At 32.2% G+C, this 23,861-nt stretch overlaps 1 protein-coding gene across 1 annotated transcript in view; it reads right to left on the bottom strand.

The window, feature by feature from the left end:
• LOC150110581 (uncharacterized) overlaps positions 1-23,861 on the bottom strand; it is an 851,360-nt gene that overhangs the window by 443,118 nt on the left and 384,381 nt on the right. The window contains 3 exon segments of the mRNA XM_090402114.1: positions 2,627-2,776; positions 4,561-4,824; positions 7,239-7,412. Coding sequence (XP_090258240.1) covers positions 2,627-2,776; positions 4,561-4,824; positions 7,239-7,412 — 588 coding nt within the window.

The raw sequence follows: 23,861 nt of genomic DNA on the forward strand, positions 1-23,861 counted from the left end.
CATTCCTTCTAAAACTTGCTTTGGTCGATTCAGATTTCTCAAATTTTGTTGCAGAATTGGCCTCCATTATGAACAAGAGAGCAAATTTTAGTTTTTCCCCAATTCTTGTAACTGTGTGTGTCTGCTAAATACCCATTTTCATCACGAATAATTGATGTCGCTATCACTACGAATAACCGGTTAATAACTCCGGAAGGAAGAGCTCTTTATTTTCTAGTTGGCCGAAACTGTTTTCTTAGCACACTCTGTGAATAATTACCTAAATTAAATAATCTTTTTAATTCTTTCTCAGCACATTTTTCAGTGATCAAGTTTTCGTTTCTTATTTTTAGTTTTAACTGCGATAACCCCCCCCCCTCCCGTAAAGATCTCAATTAACACGTTTTTTTTTCTCGCTAGACCAACCTTTTTTCATGAATCCAGTCGGTTCAATACCAGTTAAAAGATTAACTTAATCTACAAATCTCTATCTTGTTACTGCAATCTTTATTATCATCTTATTTATTTTTTTCTCACCCATTTACACGGAACTCTCATGTCATCAGAATTTTGAAGACGGACAGGATGGACTACTTCAAAAGAAGCTGTGTTCAATTATTTCTAGTCTTAAAGAAACAGATATTCAAATAAATGATCAACGAACTGCAGGTAATTAGAAGTCCTAAATATTTTTTCTAATCTTTGAATAATATCTAAAATATATTTTTATGTTTTGTTTAGCAAGACGCATTCTTTCATCAAAACTGCAGGTAATTATGGTCTTATGTTGTTATTTGCGAGTTGTCAGCTTTCTTGAGACTGTTCTGAAAACTTCAGTACAACATCCAAAATCTGTTTTATGCATTAATTTGTTTTGAAGTTTGTGCAGTTTATTTTTTTATTATATTGTTTCTTTTCGTTTTTGTCTTTATTATTTATTTTCTCACTGGGTTTAAAATTTAGCATTTATTCGTTTATAATGAATTACATAATACATCAAACATATGCCTTTCTCTAAGAAATACTGATCAACAAAAGAGACGAAATTCAGACTTGAAATGCACTTCTAATTATTTATAGTATTAAATGAAATATTAAAAGCAATTCGCGGAAGTTGTGTAAGTAAGTAAGCGGGTTGGGACAATTTTTTGTTTGGAGAGTGGTGAAGGGATGGAATGAATAGCCAGAATTAGTTGAGAGCCTCGACAGTCGAGTATTGATCACTGTCGACAGTGATCAACACTTTACACACACAAACACTTATAGGTCGTACATGGCGCCATTCGCAGTCGAGAGAAATGCAAACAACGTAAAGATGCAGTATTAAATCATAACTGCATAAAGTTAACTGTTATTAATTAGTTAAATTAATTAATGAGCATAAAGTAAACATTTTTAAAGATTCATTCATTAGTGTATAGGCTAGGCTGCTATAAAGCAATCATATTGCTGCTTCTTCGTTATCAATGCATGAATCGTTATACGTGTGAATAAATATGAATTTCTTTTTCACGTTATCTTTTCATTTTTGATGTATAGTGTTAGTAATACGTATAACGTCTACAGTGTTTTGTATCATATAAGACAATACTGATGTAGGTACTGACAGACAGACGCTTCATCTTGTAAACCGACGACGTTAACTTACGGTATCGATAAATACAGTACAGTACTGTACATGTATTTTCTCTTCCTCATTAATCGACTGTTTACGTTACAGGTAAGTCTTCCAGTCAACAGTAGGCTAATAATATATATATATATATATAATATATATATATATATATATATATATTATATATATATATATAATAATATATATATATATATATATATATATATATATATATATATATATATATATATTTTTATATATATATATATATATATATATATTCATTTTCAATTTCTATCTTAAAAATCTGTTTAAGAATTAAATTTTTCCATTTGCTTAAATAATTCTAAATGAATTCAATAACGGTAGTGGATACCCATTGATTCCAATTATATTCATATATTATTAACAGTGAATTAATCGAATGAGCTAAAACCTTTGAAGCGATCAAAATTTCACTGTTGACTAGATGCATGTGGGTGAGTGCGTACCAGTTGTTTAATTGGTTAATGTCTCCGTTTTCCCAACCTACAGGTCTTTGGTTCAAATTCCAATATTGCATGTTTGTGAAAATCTTTGATAGGTGGGCAGTTCTCCTCCCTGATGAGAGACTACCACGGACATCCAGTTAATTAGAACCCTGAAGTGACTTGAAGAAATACCATGTTTAGTGTCTGGAAGAGGAGAATGGATTTTCTAACATTTAGCACACCGAACGGCAATAAATATACGACCGGTTTATAATCATTCGCACACATTAATATTATAATGTTAATATGAATATAATTTGATAAAATAATATCGATAATATTATGTTATCATATATTAGCACATTCTATAGACAATTTTCACAAGTATCATTTCATAAAACATTTGATATAATTTCTTTATATTCAGTTATAAAAATGTCACCCTCGCTCGAGATTTAAAGTATTTATCTGCTTAAATGCCAAAATACAGGAATGAAGTGAATATAATTAAAGATTTTTGGAATTTGCACCTTACGAAAACAATATAATCATTACCACTTACTTTTTTCTTCGTTTTTCCACGCAATAATTCTTTAACTTGAAATATTCGACAGCTGTAAGCAGGAAGTCTCTTGCAAGTCTGAATGTACAATTTTTTCAGGTGTAATTCACTCTCGTATACTGGAGAATGAAAGAGTTTCCGTTTCTGTTCCTATAATATGAGGGAAGCATTTGTATACTTGTTCTGTGATAACCTAAATCTAAGTTAGCGTTTGCTAGTTACACAATTGGAAAAAAAGAATTAAGCAAGCTGTCCTTAGATAAGCAGCAGAGAAATCAAGAATACAATATACGAAATGAAAAACTGGGAAATCTCTTGACGAAGACAAGATCAATGTTAAGTTTTGCAGTGCTTGAAGATTTTTTGCCTACTCCCGTGAAACTGCTCAACAACGTTACTATCAGTGGATTCATCCTAGACGGCGGATAAAATCAAAGGCGGACCTTTTAAAAATCACAAAAACTGTAAATCAGAAATAAATAACTGTACAATTTCTAGTTATTTCCCATAACTACAAATCGTTTATTAGAACCTCATAACAACTAGAAGAAAATCAGCCATTTGAGGAAGTGTAACTTAGGAAAAACCGTTCTACAACAGATCACTTGCATACAGAAAATCAAATTATTGAAAAACAATGAGAAAAAATCTCTGTACATCACTATTTATCGGAAATAAGAAAATATTTAATTTCATAGACCATGCTATTTATTCTTTTAGAATTTTTATTGGAACAAACGTGATTTGATCTACAGTGGTGTTGGTGTCTTAGGAAAGAAGATAAGCAATATTCAAATTGTTTATGATATTACCATCTTGCCAAAGGGCATTAGTGAGCTGATGGCATTAACAAATGATCTGAACAATGCAGCAATTTAGACTGATCATGACTAAAAGATCAAAAATCCCTGTTTGGTTAGCTGGATCAATACTGAATACGTGACACAATATACCTCTCTAAAACAAATAATATCCTTCAACAATAATAGAATTTCAATTCAAAATAACCAAAGTATGGAATAATTATTTGAGATGTATCTATCTCCTCTTAAAAGAAAGCGGAAACACTCTATTATATTCCATACATTTACAAAGAGTTCATAAACATATTTAGAAAATATATGCAAAAGAGCAATGGAGCGACATATTATGGTAATTAAAAGACCAAAGAAGGTAAAAATTCAGTCCATAACATGTCACAGAAATCGCCAATTCTATTCTCAAAGCCAAACAGTTAAAGATAAAGTTTGATAACTAAATATAATGTAAAATGTACTAATACAGTTTGATTTTCTGAGAGAGAGGGAGAGAATGAAGCGGAGAGACGAGATCATAGGAATAGCGGGAAATAAAGTAAATTAGAGAATAACTTTGTCCCAGTAGCGGATGGAACAGTTTAATAACAACAGTAACAATAAGCTGACGAAAACTATCTATGGACACGCTTTAAAAAGTTATGTTTCACTGAGATATAACATTTTTAATGCGATATAAATGTACTATATATTAAGAATTATTAACCATTATACTTAACTTGATTCATTACACATTATACTTGAATTATTAAAACAATAAAATACTAAGAAATTACAGATTTGCATACCCTTATTGATTTAAGTATAAAGAGCTACTGATCGCCAATTGCGACTTTTTCGCAGTAACGTGTAATATTTAAAAATTATATGATTCTTTTTTAAAGAAATCCAACAATCTAATATGGAGTATGCATTAGGAATGAAAGCATACAGCAGTAAACATTTTAAATGAAAGATGACTGTGGAATTTTTAATTTATTATTCTTATCATTATCATCATCATCAAAAGATCGTTATTCTTCAAAAGTATTAAGAGAAGATGTAAACAATTATTTATCTGAGTTGTTTCTAATACTTGTTCTGTCTCCAAGAAATTTAACGAAAGAAAACTCGACCTACCTTTATTGTCTTCGCCATGTTCTTCGCTGAATAATACATTGGGGGAACACATTCCTGTAATGTGATTGTATTAGAAAGAGACGGTTTATTACCGTTAGCACTCATCCACTGCTTTAGAATAAAACTACCTTTAGGAATTCTCCAAGCAGTACAGTTGGTCTGTGAGCTACTTTCTGAATGATGATTTTGATCGTCGTCGGAATCAACTGTTGTCATTTTATGACGAGAAGAGTTTGGAGAGATTACTTCGTGTAAAGGCATTTCCTGAAAAATTAAATCAAGTGTAAGATTTTATGCTAAACAAGAAATACGTATGGTTATCACTAACTAAATTATGAAAATAATCATTCTAGCCTGCAGCATCTGAGTCAACAGATTGATCGTATACGATTGATATGTCCAAGTGATCAGCAAGATACATACAATGTGTTCTGATGAATTATTGTCAATCACAAAATGCTACTTTATAAGCGAACAGGGGGAAGAATTATGAAGTTTTCACTCTAGTTTTAGAACCTCACCACAATTTACATACTTTCATTATATCTGTAAAGTACACGGCATACGATCTTTCGCAACGTATTTTTCATCATGTCCTGGTATTTCTCGGTCTTCAAGACTACTATGTTGCCGATATTATTCCAAATTAGTGAGATGTATGCATTAAGACAACACTCAAGGAGTTTAGTGAATGTAATCATTTAGGTCCCTTCACTAAATAAATAATATGACCCCACTGAAGAAACAATTCATCTAAATAATTGCACTGCTGTTCGCATGTTTATTATATACTCTTCTTATTTTAACTTTTAACTGCTACTTTTTAAAAATTAGATAACTTTTATTATACATTTTAAAACTTATACATTCACAGTCCACTGAGAACTTGTTAAAGCAGCTTACATTTCAAACATAATTTAATTACTATTCCAATAAAATATAGTTAACCAGTGTGGTTTGAACAAAGGCCGAATCAACTAAGGCTACGAGGCATTAGTGGACTTATTTCAATAAGTTAAAATATACAGATTAGTGGAAGGAATTGCAACGGGCTCACCAATATCACCTAACCTATTATTATTATTATTATTATTATTATTATTATTATTATTATTATTATTATTATTATTATTATTATATTATATTATATTATATTATATTATATTATATTATATTATATTAGTACATTATACATACATAGATGGCGTCTTTACAGTCTGGAGTCACACAGAACCAGAACTTCATTCATTCGACAAAAAATGAACACCCTACATTCTTGTATTAAGTTCACACTCACCGAAAAATAATCACCGAAAGGAATTTCCTTTCTATATGTTCATATACAATAAACAAGATGGATCCATTTCCGCTTCTGTCTATCGAAAACCAACTTTTACAGGTCGCTATATCCACAATACATCAGCCTAGCATTCATCTGATATGGCATCAGATATATATCATTCAAAAATATGGCATCATAAAACTCCTAGTGTCTGGTGCACACAAGATTAGTTCCTCGGAAGAATCTCTTAAACAAGAACAGGATTCTATTAAATGGTTATAATCCAAGAACTCAGAAAATAACTAACGACTTTTCTATGCAGTAATCCAGAAAAGAAGTCCACAGGACTCCTAAACTATATATTAAATTAATATCTTCTGAACAGATTACAAACTTTCTGGGGAAAAAAAAAAAAAAAAAAAATATATATATATATATATATATATATATATAATCTCATCGCCAGCTATAACTCATCAACTAAATACATAACCTGCTACCTTCTTCTCCAAAAGACAAACTCTCTATCCATTGTTGCTACCTGGTGTATACAGAGTACCATGGTTGTGCAACTTTTCTTACCACGGATAATCAGGTATATCTGTCAATAAACGCATCTCTTAATATTAGAACCATATTCTGCGTATTAAACCTCATAAATATGGCCTGTCACAACACTGGATTGAAAACACTACTCACAGCATTCAATGAGAGAGCACCAAGCTGTTTACATAGCTCCATATATAAACACGAACGGTTTATACGAAGAACGTGCTGAAGCCCTACTTCATCATCGATCTATCTTTGATCGTAATGATTGCCTACTGTTCCTAAAGTGAGGGTAATTGTCATCCTCAACCGTATTCAATAAATTTGCAATCTCAGGTGTTATTTTACTGATCTATTTTTTTTATTTTCAGTCGTTCATAAGTTTTACCTTATGAACGACTGTATACAGAAAGTGATTCCAATTTAACGCATGCGCTTTACTGTGTTTTATACACATTCCTTATTGTTATTTACTGTTCATACGGATGATGTCTTACGATACGAAAAACTAAATATTTGTATAATAAATTTATTTTTACTGTGGTACATGTGATTCTATAGCTGCTTTATTATATGGCTGATTTGCTACAAAATAATTTTAGCTATATGGATCTGTTCAGATTTAATCACAATAAAATTCATTCTCACAGATTTTAAGCGAATGCAATAGGATTTGTTTAGTGTATTTTTAACTAGCATTTGACGAAAAGACGCGGCTTTCCTAATTGACTGGAAAGGCAATCAAATAATTCCGATTACTCTGTTTAAAATCTGTGTACGATGAATTTTTCTCTCTCTCTATCTCTCTTTTTTTAACGATTACATAGACGTGAATGTTAGTACTAACCTTGGCATCTTCAGTAATGGTTTTTAGTTTCATACTTTGTTCGCTAGTCGGGCGAGAAAGCGTTTTTTTCCTGGTTGCTGGCCTGGTTTCTTGAATTCTGAGTTGTATTCCAGCCAACACTGCAACTTCTTCTTTGGAACATGGTAGTTCGCCATTTACAACAAGCTGCTGAAGCTGAAATAAAATTAAAACGAATAAAGTGAAAATTACGCATATATGCAAAGAAATCCTAAACAGAATATTACAAATATAGTATGAATAATATGAAAAAATATGAAACCCAACTACGAGAGGTTGTAAACTTCAACATCTAAGTATCTTAGAGGTATTAAAGATACTTAGGTATTAAAGATTATTATGTAAATCCGGAACCCTGCTCTAAAGACCGAGCATTACAGTTTTAAAGTAATTTGAGGACTCCAAGCGGGATGATGGCATTCCCAGCAATCACAATGAGCTCTAAAAGTGTGCATAAGGTAGATTAGTGCTTTTAAGAGAGAAGATTTGAATTAATTGAATTGTGAAAGATTCTCCGCAGTTATTTATAGTATGCAAAACGGAAATATTCTTTCTATCTCTATCTCTCATTTCAAAAGCATGAAGTGTGTCTTTCTATGAATTCATTAGTTTTTTTCCTATATTTCCACTTTTCTGTATATTTCTAATCGATAAATGGTGAGTTAGATTTGGGTTTACAACTAATGTCCGGATGCAAAACTTGGCTGTAGATGTCATCGCGTCATACAATTTAAACTGTGCTAGAATAATTCTATTCTAGCCCAGTTTAAAGCAAGAAGGTTAGCGGATTATGTATGCTAATTGCGTGTAGTCCTCTGGATGGTTTGTTTGTAGGGATTAAAAGCCAGAGTTTCTGGAATGAAAACCCTCTGCGTGTTACTCGCGGATGAGACTAGATAAATTATCTCTAAGTTATCTTCGGTCGAAACTCCTTCATAAATGCTCTTCTCCTGGTAGAGTGTTATGTAGATGGCAAAGTATATTTTCTTTGCAAACAATGTTACTTGCGTACAATTTCATTTTAAAAATCATGGGTATGATTTCATTTCATTTGAAAAAAAACAAAAAAACACTTGACTCCCTCAGATAGAACATTAACAACCAAAGAGACTATTTAATGATAAATAATAGGCAAAAGATATGTACAGGAAACTATAGTAACTAGAAAGGAGCTAATACAGATACTGCTCACTTCCTGAGAATAGCATATTTCAAACCTAGATTTCCTTTGAAATTAAGATATTAACAGAAATAGCATAATTTGCTATAATATCGAATAGTGAAGATGTAAAATATATAGGCAATATGCAGAAGAGATAAAGCAGGAAATGCAATATTCGATCCTTCCTATACCTGAAAGAAACATAGAAAACAAATGGACTCAATTCAAAAATATTAGTACATTGTCCGGAAGAAAATCCTTTTTATTAACAAACAACAGGTTCAGTAATGTATGTAAAGAGGCTAAGAACGTAATGGGATGAGGTTAAAATACTACAGGACCAATCACCAGATTATAATGAGAATAAGACTTGCAGAATGCAAAATACTGTGGTCGAGAGAAAAGGCTGGTAGAGAAAAAATTAACTGAAGAAAATGAAAATAATACAGATAACCAAATAGGTTCTTTAGATGTAGTAATATACTTAAAAGGGGATAAAAACTCAAATATTTACTAACGACCGATAAGATGTAATTACTCAAGAAAAGGGAATTGTTGAGGAATTTGTATTTTGAGGTAGTACTAAACAAACCAATATCACCTAGTAAAAACTTTATGTGGCAGGGTTACAAAGTTCAGAAGAAATATTGAAGAACCCATTATTGAGAAACCATCGCTGACTGAATCGAGTATGTTATTAAAGCACTGAAAATAATAATACAACTTGCGAAAATAAAATTAAAGCAGCATTTTTAAAATTCTAGGAATACCCTTAACAACTGAGATTTATGGACTCATCAAGCTAATATAACAAAAATAAGAAATAACAGTTGATTGGAATACAGCCATACTATGTCCTATTTTTTAAACGGACATCCGCGTGATTACCACTAAATATAAAAGTATTTCCCTCTTTGACACTTGCTACAAAACACTGTCTACACTAATCTGGAAAAGAATTAAAGAATATGCTTGAATCATCATCTAAAACTATCAGTGTGTCTTCTGCAAGGGAAAGTTGACAATTTATCATATTTTTAAGCTTTCAGAACTGTTAGAGAAAACATTATCAATTTGATAAAGATTTACATCTAATATTTGTGGACTTAAAACACAGCATACTTCAAAACGCATTATAGGATGCAATCAGATGTTTTTTTTTAAATACTAACAAAGTGTATGAATATGATATAATTATGTAATTGCCACGTCCTTTGTAAGGTACGTTTCATACGGGAACATTTCAAATTTTAAAATAAAATCTGGACTTTGCCAAGAAACATTTCTTTACTGACCCTGTTCAACGTTGCAATAGAAAAAGCATTTAGCGACCTAAATGACCAAAGGATATGGAAAATAATGGAAAAAGAAACCTATTGGCTTATGCTTATGATATCGTTATCCTCGGAGATCTTTCCAGGATATTATGGAACCTACTTTTAATTTAATTAATGCAAATAAGTCAATTGGGTTTTGTCACAAACCAGGAAAGATTAAATATATGTGTGTAATTAATGTTTAAGCAAGTGGATAGTTTTAACACTCTAGGAGTCAACATTAATAGTAACAATGATATGCTTAAAGAGAGACGCGAGAATTAAACAGGCCAGTTGTGGATAGTTTGCAATTTTAGAACCCCTGGAATTTAGAATAGTACTAAGAAAATCCAAAGATAAACTCTATTTAACCTGAGACAGATATTAACATACTCTTGTGAAAGGTCACTATCAAAGGAAGACAGAAGAAACTTATCACAGTGAAAAGAAAAGTACCGAGAAAATGTTTTGGACCGTCTTACAAGTAATATACTGGACCTGTATGGAAGAAGACATAATGAAGAATTACGACACCTATTTTTAACACCTAACGTTCTATCATTTATAAGAAGTAAGAAATTTGAGTGGTTTGGAGGGCAGGTTGTCAGTTTATGAAACAAGTACTTAAAAATAAAACTGCCGAGAAAAGATCCGCAGGAAAACCCCGGGCACGATGAATGGATATGGTAATGAAAGTCCTAAGACAGCTAGATGAACACTTTGCACCACATGCAGCCTATGACAGAGACAGATGGAGAAATCTATTGATGCAGCATCAGACTTAAACACACCATTAAGCTGTTGAGGAGGATGAATTTAATTTTAATTATTGAAGTGTTCAATCAGTAATACACAGTTGTCAATGCGTGTAAATGATCAAAAAAAAACAAAAAAAAACACGAATTCATGTTTATTTCGGTGATTTTTAACAGTTGTTATATAAAGGCGCGACTTATAGGGAGAGCCATTTAATGCCTACATACGAGTTAGGTATACACGTACACACATATAATATTGTGCGTGCGTGCGAAAATACAAGATTTGGCGCCACTATAAAATAATTAGATGAAGAGAGAAAAAAACTACTTATGTAATCCCTTTTTTTTAAATTAAGGGGATATAAAATCCACATTGTTTTAAAACCGAATAAGAAACTCAGAGATTGGAATTAGAGAGTTTCATGCCCTTAATTTAAAATATTGTTTATATCGCCGAAATGAAGCTTATTAGCTCTTTATATTTAAGTTATGTAATCCCATTTTTATTCAGAGTGCGTCTTCACAGAGAATACTGATATTAAAAAAAGTTGTTCAATATTTTTAAAGGCCTGCACGATACGCACACTGTAATTCTTTCACAATTATTACGAAAACCGAATGATTTGTATTGCTGTAAACCAAATCATCTATACCGTTTATATTATGATTAACAGTACTCAATCAAACGTCTGGAAGAAGATAGTGAAGGAGGCATCGGACACTAACGGGCAGTGAGCCCATGGTTCGTGATGATGACTCAAACGTCTTCTTTTCTAAGAGAGAGAGACTTATTTTTAATGTCGTAGACTACAACATTAAACAGAAAACTATGAACCACCTTGTTACTGGTCAAAATAAATAAATAAAAAATTAAACCAGTACACTCTCAGCTCTTCGAAACTTGTCGATTAAATAACCTGCTTCCTACTTAGGTGATATATCAGCTACTCTAATCGGTGTTTTAATACTTGTGTGGAGTTTTTAGCAAGAGCATTAACCGAAACGTGGAGCATTTAAGAAAAAAATCTAAAATTAATTCAATAATGTTAATTCAATAATAACAGTTGCGATATATCTAACATTTACAGTTGAAAGAAACGTGAATCTTCCGAACACCGAGTATTGATACTGATCTTCGCCAAGACGATATTACCGCCAACAAATTGCAATATTTTATCAGCATTAGCATTTAATGGAGAACTTCTTACCCTAAGGTAACAGTAGCTCTACGACTGGGCTCCTTCCGACTTACAATTTGTCAGTTATCAGTTTCTCATTTTTCACTGGTCGTCGTTATTGCTAATGTATCCGCGAAAAAAAAAATAGAAAGTCGAGAAAATTTACCTCTGAATTTTTGGAGAAAAAAAAAATGAGTGCCCTTAATGGAAACCATGATTACATTATGCAACTTAGATGACAAATTTCTTATAAAACTAATGTGTATATCGACTACATTGAAATACAGCGTGATCTCACCAAGTCAGTCACTTATCCAAGTTTATACATGAATCGGTTTAAAAACATTGTAACACAACTGTCTGAAATGAGGAAATTTCATATGAATATGAAAGGTTGCTATTCGTTTAAAATAAATTATAGTTTTTGTTCTGTTTTCCTAATGTGTGAATATATAAACTAAATTATAAATGAACTGTATTTATAGTAATCTCATTTGGATAATTAATAATATTCAGGAAACGAGACATAGTTATGATATTCTTCCATCTTTCCGCTTTTAGTAGCACTTTCAGCAAATAATTTTTCTAGTAAAACTTATAAATAAATAGGGATAAACCCTCTAGATTTTTAATTTCCAAAAAGAGAACCAGGCAGCAATTTTTAGTGTGGAATTTTTTGAAATTATGTTTTAATACGATATGTTTTACGGCCGATTTTTCGGAGATGTGAAGTTAGTAAACAGAACTCCAATCATCAGGTAATCGGTTAAATAAATAAACAAAAGATTATATAGTCATTGTACAGATAATTTTTTCTTCTGCAGATTTAGCGTTATGGAATAGTAGTTAAGCAGACATACAACTAAATTCTTTTAAGGAAATAGCGTGTGTTAAATATTTATATACACCTGATATATTTTCACTTTATTGAGGTATATTGGTATTTTCGAATGTGCACAAATAATCCCATTCAACAAGAGATAACATTTATATGAAAGCACATCTAAAATAGGCCGATTAGTTCAAATGGATCCTGATTACCTAATGAAATTATTAACTTGGTTATTTTAATTAATCAATTTGTTTGCATAAATTATGAGTGTATCACAATTTACATAAATAAAAGGCCTACCCGCTGCACAATTTCAGGAAAGGCACAATACCGAAATCTAAGAAATGCAACTTTCTCATGCTTTTCAACTAGCTATAGCTGAAAAGTTCGAGTGACCTTTACAAGGAATCAAAAAAGGATTAATGAACAAAATGGAAGTAAGGAAAAGAAAACAGCTTGAAGAGTGAGAACTGATAAAACTAACTTGAAAGAAATGAATGATAAAGAAAAACCAAATAGGAAAAAATGATAAAATGAAATGTAGCAAAAAACACTACAGTATATTGCATACCGCATAGCTATTTTATTAATTAATAAAGTAAGAAGAATATTTTAGATTGAATATTTCAGTTTTATATGTTGTATGGATTAGATATACAGCATAATATTTTTCCATTACATCCATGATTTTATAATATTTCCATCCATATTACTTCATTACTTGTGCAAAGTAATTAAACAAGTTATTATTTAAGCAAATATTCCATTAAACATGTTATTTACAAAATTTCTCTGCATCTGTATTTTTTTTTTAATTCATTACATTTTAACACTCTCTAAAGGGTCGAATCTTCAGGATTTCGTGAATCGAAAGTGATTCCTTTGCACACCGGTTAGAAAGACTTGATTTTGAATACAATCTTTTGTAAGATTGTATTCTTAAATAGAATCTTTTATAACCACTTTTTTAATCGAAGTAGATTATCCATTTCAGAAGGGATGTATCAACGATTTTCCTTCAGGAAACCGAAGTTAGAAAGACTTGATTTTGAATACAATCTTGGATGACGAATTTTTATAACCACTTTTTTAATCGAAGTAGATTATCCATTTCAGAACGGATGTATCAACGATTTTCCTTCAGGAAACCGAAGTTATCATACCGAAACAAGCAATCCATCCGAAGAACAAGCAATTAACAGAAATTATACGCTTGAACAGCAGACATGGTTCACTGATAGTTTATTCCATCAAATTAACTATCAAGAAATGTCCTCAAATATTAATCAATTAAGGCCAAAATAAATGTGTTTAAACTTCCCAATTTTCACTGTCATAATCTTTATCCTTCACCTCTATTCATAATCAAACTCCATGATGTAAATACAATTTTTATATTCTTCCTCTGGTAATTTTGTTGTTAATTAATGTATCCTTGTAGATACTAAAGTTATTTTTGTCACAGTTTTATAATAGTGATTCGTTTCATTACTGTGTGTAATTTGATTTTCAAATAAGCTTTCCAAATTATCCTTTATACTGGTTATTATAATCTGTTTTGTTAATCATATATTATAGTTCTAACAGTAGTATTTAAATATTCCGAATTTTCTCACTGCATCCACTCTTCCTTAGTGTTTTCGGCTCAGTCAGCTCTTATGAACGAGCAACTTCGCTTTTCATTAATCTAATTTGTGCTATGATAAGGCGGTTAATCATATCGTCATAATCTGTCTTGTCTGAGAATGCCTCTTCTCCGGACGGCGAAGCTGTTTCGCAGGGAAAAGAACTAATTAGGAAATCCTGCTGTCTTTTGTGAGACAGACCCTTTTACCTTGAGATGTTCTTTTTAAATGTTTCTGGCGGCCTAGATGAAATTCACAGCGAGTATTTTCAACCAAAGGAGGTTGCTGCTACCGACCTCCCTACTGAGGTATCGACTCCGATTATTCTTCATACTGAAATGTCTTCTTTTCATTAAATCTTTTCTTAAGATTTTTAAAAAAGTAACATGACGAAAATAAAACTGATGACAAATTCATATCTAATCGAACTAAAATTAGTACATAATCCTACTGAAACGGGAGAGGACTATATCTACCTGGTTCAATTAGTTTGTTCCAGATAAAGAAATAAATAGAAGAATCCCACAAGGAAAGAAAGCATTTTGGCTGCGTAAGGATTATCCTTTATATTTGGCTGTATGCTTAAAAAGAAATCTATTTAATATGTGCTCATTGTTTACCTGTGGAAGTGAGACATGAGTAAAGATGTCTCACTTCCATAGATAAAAAAAAATGTCGCCCAAAGAGCATTGGATGAATGCTCTCCAGAACAGAAAGGAATAGAATTAGGAATACTCAAATTAGAGAGGTAGTCGACGTGAAAGATATTGTGAAGTATTATAAAGCATGGAAATGGGTTGGCGTATTAGACGATTGCCAGGCGAAAGGTAGACAAAATTAAGCAGTGAGTGGATATAAAGAAAACGAAAGGTCGCCAAAGAAAAAGATGAAGGAATGATCTACAAAGGTTTGACACGAGATGGTGGATACTGGCCAAAGACAGACGGAACTAGAAAGTTAAGAGGGAGGCCCTCTTAACTTTCTAGTTCTCAACGTTTTTGCTTTTGTGAAAAATCAATCACTTTTTGTTTCATTTATCTTCCTAAACATAGATCTATTCAGCTTTTTCCAGTAATGTGATATATTTCCGAAAACGTGTTTATTCCTATTATTTTCCTTTTTTTAGATGTTGATGAATGACGAATGGAATCCCGAAAACTCAATGTGCTCAATACTAAAGTTAGGAAAGACTGATTTAGTATATTACTAAATATTACTAATTATTTTAACAAACATGCTCTTTTAAAGAGTATGTTTGTTGAAATCATTAGCGTACAGAAAAATTTGTTTTAAAATTAAGTCATGAGTCACCTTCCCTAAAAGGATAAAGATTTGTGAGGGGATTAGTATTCTATTCTGCGTTCTTGCTCATTTACTTTCTGTTACTAATTACTTAATGCCTTGTAAACTTCTTCATCTGCTAATTCTGTTAATATGAAGAGATAAAAGGATGTTTTCTGTTTTTTATAGAAGTGCTTGCTGCTGAAGACTCTAATTAGGTGGATTACCTTTTTTCTCTTCAATTGTCGTTTTTTTAAAGTGCCGCTATGAATTACATCGTTCATGAGCTATCACTTTTAATCTGCTTCTAAACCAGGCTCTGAATATATATTTTTATTTTCTGTTTTCAGTTTCTTTTAATCCAGAAAATGCCTTTATTTACTGGTTTTACTTCATTTTTCTCCTTTCTTAAGCGTGATTCTTTCTGACATTCTCCAAGCTTATTTGCTTCTTTTTATTTGTTATATAAATTCGTCCCATTCTTATGATTTTCTATTTCTTTATAAATAAAAACATCTCCAGTAAACTGTTCATCTTTCATAGCGTTGCCATTGAATTTTCACAAGGGTTACTCATGACTGGAAAGAAAGAAGTATGCGTTCGACTAATGTCTTAGATGGGATTCGAGCCCAGGTTATTTCAGCTGGTGTATCGCCACAACTGATTACAACAGAAGCAATGGCACAAAATAAAATAATATGTGCAGTTTTTTCTTCTAGCGTGTTTACTATTTACATATCTCCCAAAGAGGATCAGTTAAAGGCGCTAACGATTACAATAAGAGTTCTCAAAGCTTAGTTCATATGCAGGAAGCACAAAAATCATTGTTATGCCACTGCTTCAATCGGGATAAAGATTAGACAAAACGATTTCGAAACTTTAGAATATTATAAACTACAAATTGAAATAGTCTATAGTGCATAAGTTAGTCATCGTAAACACTAATAAAAAGAAGCATTTATTTTATTTAGCTTTTTGTTTCATCTGAAAAAGTTTCGTACAGCACACAAAAAGCTATAAGCCTATAGTAGATTATTATTGGTATTGTGATGTGCTAAGGGATCAAATATGGTACTTTTTCAAACACCATCAGGCCTCCAATAAGCAGGATGTTGGTCTCACACTAGATGCCTGTTAGTTGAAGGGTGGGCATATTATACGTTAAATTCCATCAAATTAGAGTAGAATTATAATTATAGCTTCGAATCGATTCACTAAAGTTTAATAAACGGTTCACTAAAAATGCGAGAAAGGAATATAGAAAAAAAGGAAAGAATATTTCCTTAAGTAATTTACAGCCAAGTAATAAAAATTATTGCTCTTTAATTTATTCATCTGACTCGCTATATGCCAGATTAGCATACTTTTGTCTTTTGAGATAAATACGTTATAACAATTTGAGAGATTCTTGGGTTGAATTTTGAAGTATTGATATTACTGTCCTTTTCGCTTGAACTTTCCGAATGTGTGTATGTGTGTGTGGGGGTGGGGGGTAGCACGTTTGAAGAAAATCAAAGTCTGTCAAAAATTAAGGCGAAGTTTATAAAACGTCTATATTTAAGCCTAAAATATTTTTAGGTCTCTCTCTCTCTCTCTCACACACACACACACACACACACACACACACACACACACACACACACACACACACACACACACACACACACACACACACACACACACACACACACACACACACACACACACACACACACACACAATTTGGCTCGACTTTTTTAATCCTTTTCTCATTGTCGCTTTTTAATGCTTCCAAGTTCTTCTTCCTCTTCTTTCCAATTTTTCTTCTCTTCTACGTCTCCGATTGCGAGATCTAGAAAGGAAGTCGCTGTCGCTTTTAGTATACTTTATTTTACTCTGTTTGAAATATCATTTTCTTCAGCGGTTTCTTGAATTATTTCTTCTGTCAAGCTATCTTTTGTGCCTTTTTCTGCTGAGTGATTTGCTTCGGATTTTTTGACATCTGTTATTTGAAATACCATTGCTGTCCTGTCATCGTATCTTCTGAAATCTTTGTAAAGATGAGGTCATGTGAAAATTCGGCCAATAGGTGTGCTACAATCAAGGCTTATTCGGTTTTTCTTTTCACACTTTAGTACATTTTTTCACCGTTAGTGGTCTTACTGTTTTTACACCTAAAGCAGAAGGAGTGGACTTCTCGTCATTTTTGCTAATTTCTACCATAGTTTGACCTTCTGGTATATACGATGTCCTAATTTTGGGATATTGGTTTACTTCGACGGTTATTTGAATATTACATGTCTTCGCATGTCCTTTTTTACTTACAACTGTGGTGGTATTTCCTAATAACTTTATATGAAGAATATTCTTCATACATTGAAGTATGCGGTTTGAAATATATTTTGGAGAGAACCAATAGATAATAATTTCCTGTTTCTAAATTTGTAATAAATACAGTTTAACATGAGTGGTTTTGTAATTTTATATATCATACTTGCGGGCAAAAAAATGCTTTTGATGTACACTTTTAAAAATAAATCATATGCATAATGTTATATTTAAGGTTGCCAAGATGTAAAACTTCTGATGCTCTTATTTTAACCCTCAACTTGAGAATTATATCTTCCTTGCTTGTCAGGTATTCAAGCAATGCAGTCGTAACCCTAAGTTGCGATGCTACCAGTACAAACGCCAAGGGGAAAAAATAACAAAAGTGAACTACACAAATCCTATTGCAATTTTTTATAGCATCACACATCTAACACTCCCGTAGAACTAGTGAATTGATTTTTCACAAATCTACCGCATTTTGGTCAACACCGCATTAAACTCTCCCAGCATTTGGGAGGTAATCTCACTCGTTGCTATAGAAACTCTAGGTCTCTTTATCCACCACCTGTATGTTGAATGCTGTGGGAAGCTGTTTCGCTTGAACTACTGTTATACGCAATATCGCTCTTCGTTACAATGCATAATCTCGGTATCAGAAAACGTTTTGCGCTAAATTCTCAATACTATAATCAGTTTATTCGCGACTCAAATTTTAAACGATTTTTAATTTTAGCACCAACATTTTAGAAAACTAAAAATCCATCGAATTTTTATTGGAATTAGAGTTTTTTTGAACGAAGTGATGGAAATTAGTGATACTAATTTCAACAGTGAAAAATATCAGAACTTAAACAGCAAAGCCAATGTCTGTGTGATACAAAATAGAGTGCGCTGTTGTAGGAAATGTATTACTATTCAATAAGGGAGTTGTAATATTCAAGGGAGTTGTTTGGTGTTCTGCCTCTGTACAAAAATATAATTTTTGGTTAGAAGGACTAGAAACTTTATGGGATAGAAAGTGTCAATTGAGATCAAATTTAAATAGACTTTTAATTTCAGCAAATGTTTTAATATTAACATATATTCATATGTACAGTATTGAGCGAAGAAAGGAAAAACTATTTATTCAATATTCGTAGGCTTCTTATATGTCATATTACGGGAAAAAAATTTGCAGGTTAACCTGCAAATTTTTTTATTTAAATAATGCAAACTACTTTTTAATATGATTAAAGTTAACAATATTATATTATCAGCTTACTATTTACTTAACATTGTATATGACATATATTATAGGAATTGTGTTGTCTAGTGAACAGTATCGAAAATATGCCTTTGCAATGAACTGCTTTCACCAAAAACAATTGATGTGGATTCAATTGAATTAAGTTATTGGTGTATATCTTCTACTTTCTGTTACGATATTCGAGAATTAATTGCAAAAGTTCGGATAAAGATCCAAACATTCATGAACGCGAACAGAGAGAAAGATAGAGAGAGAGAGAGGGAGTTTGATATAAGGAATAATAAAAAGTTGTGTCTTATTGGAGACCTAAACAAAGCAGGAAAGCAATTCTAGGCATATATAAATTTTATATTTTCTCATTGGAAACATGGGAAAGGCTTATTAGCATGTGCTGCTAGATTATTGCTGTGAACAACATGGACTAGTTATTAGTAGCATTAAGGTCCAGCATAAAGAATCTTATGTTGGAACTTAATGCTACAACATAAGATTCTTTATGTTTGAAATTAATGCTTCTAATAAGTTTCAACATAAAGAATCTTAACAGTCATATCATTGATGGTATGACTTAACAGTCATAAACACAGTGGTGGTATGACTTAACAGTCATACCACCACTGTGTTTAGAAAGAAAACAAATTAACATCATATTGAAGGAAAATGTTTAATACAGTTTTGAAACCCATAAATGCGGAAAAAAACTCTCGGATGCGATCTGAAGACTCAAATATATAATCGTTATTGGGAAACAGTGAATGAGTGCAAAATCAAGAATAAAGTATTAAAGGTAAAATCTGAAGAAAACACGTTAATTACCAGGAAGCACGTGGCATGTGAAGTCGTCAACAAAGATAGAAAAATATGAACTACATGATGCACACGTCTTCCACTAGTTTTATCTTATTATCTGCAGGAAATATTTCAAGAAATGAATACCAAACACATTTTGCTGTACTAAAATGATCCGGTTAAATGTACTAAAATTACCCTTATGATCCGGTTATTCTAATCTTACAGAGGTGATAGTGGATAGGGTACAAAGAAAAGCATTAAACATGATATTGGGCATGTGGAATATATATTATGAGGAGGCATTTAGAATTTGCAGATTACAGACACTAGTAAACAGGAGTGAATAATAGACACTTAAAAATTTTGAAAGCGTCTTATAGGATACCAGTAGAAGAATAAAGGGCATCTATGGGAGTTTAGAATGAAGGCAGGCAAGAAGGAATAAGAGCTAGATTCTCTCTCTCTCTCTCTCTCTCTCTCACAAAGAGCTGCCTGCTTGGAATGCCTTTGTAGGTTGTGAGTGCAGGTAGTGGGAATGAATTCAAGAAATATATGACATCTAGGGTGGGTATTTATTAACACAGGTTTCCATGGATGTCTCCTAACTTCTTGGAGATACTCTGATAATAATTGTAATAATAAATATTCGTCCTGTGCGAGTAAACTGCGTAACCAAAATTCCACTTCAATATCTTATCTAGTAAGCCACCAAGCAAGTTGGAAACCAATTTCACCACCTGAAAAGGGTTTTAAGATGTCGAAACGTTTTTTTTGTTATATTCTTCCCAAAACATGTCATTATTGTTTCTTCTACGTTTTTTTTTGTGATTTTGAAAAAAAAAACAAAAAGAAAGATTCCATGACTTATAACACGTAAAAGAACAAATGATGATGACACTAACTACGCCATATGATGATAACAGAATTTTGGCTTCTACTATTTCTTCTTGATAGATAAGCAGGTTTAAACTAAAATATACACACCATATCTTAACGTCACACACACACACACACACACACACACACACACACACACACACACACACACACACACACACACACACACACACACACACACACACACACACACACACACACACACACACACACACACACACACACACACACACACACACACACACACACACACACAGAGAGAGAGAGAGAGAGAGAGAGAGAGAGAGAGAGAGAGAGAGAGAGAGAGAGAGAGAAAGAGAGATGGTAATGCATGCTTCATGAAACTCTGACCATCTTAGTCCAACGTAGCTTAATTTCCGGGTCGCCTTCCCTTGTATGGCCGAAATATCAGCAAGTTGCTCGGTGAATGTCACGCCGTGAAATCACCCCACTGGAATGTGCTTATAACACTAAATCTGTACAACTCTCTCTCTCTCTCTCTCTCTCTCACTCATCTAGTTAATTTCGGTTGCTGACACTCCATTATAATTTCACTTCAACTATTTGCCATAAAAGTATTCTGTCTAGCCGCACTCTAATACACTATAGAATATGCTCTGATTCTCATTCTGTACATCTTCACTCTATTTCCGGTCTCTGTAAACAATGTAAATAGAAAATTAGTACATCCTATTATAGCCATATGGATACTCACTGGAAACTGAGTTCAGGGCTATCGATAATATTAAGTCCTCTGTACGAGAGTACGACGCCAAGTATTCCTAAGCCTAACGCCAGCATTTTTATATGAAACAGTGGAAGTTATAATGGTAATTTTTTTACTAGATAAATTTCCCTACTACATCGTAGAGCAGTTTTTGGCAATTAATAATAATAAGAATAAATCAAGATCGTTTAGTTTAGCAGTCTGTATTACTTTTCTTTTAACTTTTCTTATTATTTTTCTTCCTATTAATATCTATCTTATTATTTATTTCATTCAGTAAACTAAATGAAGAAACCATGTACCTGAAAGTTCTGATACCATTCGTTGTTATGAATTTATTCGGGTTCGACGTTAATTACGAAGAACTATATATCGAAGTAAAATGTTTAACCACTTGTTTTGTAATTAGGAACAATAGAATTCACTTTTATTACTCACTGCAACTGTAAACAGAATCAAAATTTAGTGGTAAAATTCAGATGCATATTATACCTAGTAAAACGCATTAAGATGTTACTGAGATAAATTCAGATAAATCACTTTGATAAATGATTCAGATAAATCACTTTGATAAATGATTCAGATAAATCAATTCATATTAAGACTAAACAGACTCTTACATTCTGATATTTAACGCTGCTCCTACGTAATATCAGAAAAAGCCAAGTGAACTTCACTCAAAAAGCGTTTATCCCTCCATATGTTGCTACTTGTATACGAGAGACTGCAATTTTTTATTTCTTGAGAAGAGGAGGAAAAGAAGTTAATGGGACTCAAGTGAATGTGTCAAGGAATTGTTCTGAAATGTAAACATTTTTATGCTATAAAACAAAAACTTCAGTCTTAAAACACACTTTGAGAGAACTAACAGACTGCGGTCTATTATTTCTCTCAAAGGACACGAGAAAAACTGAACCACCTGAATAAGCGATTTTTTCCTCGAAACCTATCAACCAGATATGCGAATAATACAAGATTCGTCTTCTACATGTGAATCCCTTCAATACTTAAAAGAATCTTCTCTTATCTGGTCTCTCCACCTTTTCTGTTGTATAAAGTTAGCACTAACTAACTTTTGAAGAGATTGGTGGGCAGCAGTTCCTCCTTCTTGAATCAATAAGGAGGAACTGCTTCCCACTGAATCAATGAATCAAGACTTTCAGGAGAGGAAGATACGGTAGACATGTGCCTCTATCTTGTTGCCCTAACCCTAACACTTGTATTATTGTTTTAATAGTTTGAAGGCTACAGTCGATTATTTGAGGTGCAAAAATAAAAGCCGAGTTTCCGGGAGGGAAAAACTCTACTTGCCTCTGCAAAAGATCAGCTAATTCAGTAACCATCCGAATAAAGGCTTAGGCAAATTCTTATGGTTGGTTACTTGAATCGAACTCTGACGGTCTTTCTTTGGACAGAGTAGCGCATGAAGCAAACGTCATTTCCAAAGAACTATACAGGCATATCCTCTTATATAAAGTATATAATTACTGTTATTACATTATACTTACATATACAGAATATGCCATCACGTTTATAGAATAACGAAAAAGACAACATTTTCTCAACAAACGTTTGATAAATGCTTCACTTATTTTCTATTTCAATCTGAGTGCAATTAATGACATCAACAAGATGATGGAAGGTTATGCCGGAATTGCAGCACCTTTATGTTTACTATGCAATTTAATAAAACACTGCGTTCTACTTCTTTAAGAAGGGTATGTATCGAAATATCAGTACTCTAAAACAATACTATCAAGTTACCAATAGTAGTGTTGCTGCTGTGCTAAGGTGGCCTAACCTTGTCAAGATGAAGTATTTTAGTAAATAAAAAAATAATAAATATATAATTTGATTACAGTAAATTAAAGTACTTTTTTTTAAAAGAAAGCCATAATTTTTATTTTGTATTTTTGGTTCTAAACTCATGAAGTGGTGGCGCGCAATTGCGGTGTAACCGGAATTCCAGATAGCCGAAACAGATTAGCACAGAGTCCTATTTTGATTTTCATGTTATTGATGGATATTAGCATACAATAATACAAAATTCGTTTTAGCAGTTTATCAGTTGTTAGTTACGTTATGTTACGTTACGTTATACTTATATTTGTTGATTTCGAATAATTTTAATTGATATAATGTAAAGAGATATATCTACTAATGTAATAGATTCGTTTTTTTTTTTTTTTTTTTTTTTTGAAACGTGAAATTATGCCCAATTTTAGAACATTCTCTGTTTAGTCTGGAACAAAAGAACTGAATTTGAATGTCTAAATACATTTTGCTAAGAAACCTTATCAAATTTTACTTAAATATAACAGCAATTTCTGAGACGAAAAGCGACAGAGACTTGAACAAATTTCTACTTTACTTATTATATGGTATCACATGTTAGGTAGCGACTTAGAATGCATATGCTATTTATTAGATTTTGCTGATTTTGTTTTTTACACGAAAAAAAACAAAAAATGGAATTATGAC

Source organism: Typopeltis vanoorti, chromosome 1, assembly GCF_054136105.1.
Source record: "Typopeltis vanoorti isolate ZY-2024b chromosome 1, IOZ_Tvanoo_1.0, whole genome shotgun sequence".
Classification (NCBI taxonomy): domain Eukaryota; kingdom Metazoa; phylum Arthropoda; class Arachnida; order Uropygi; family Thelyphonidae; genus Typopeltis; species Typopeltis vanoorti.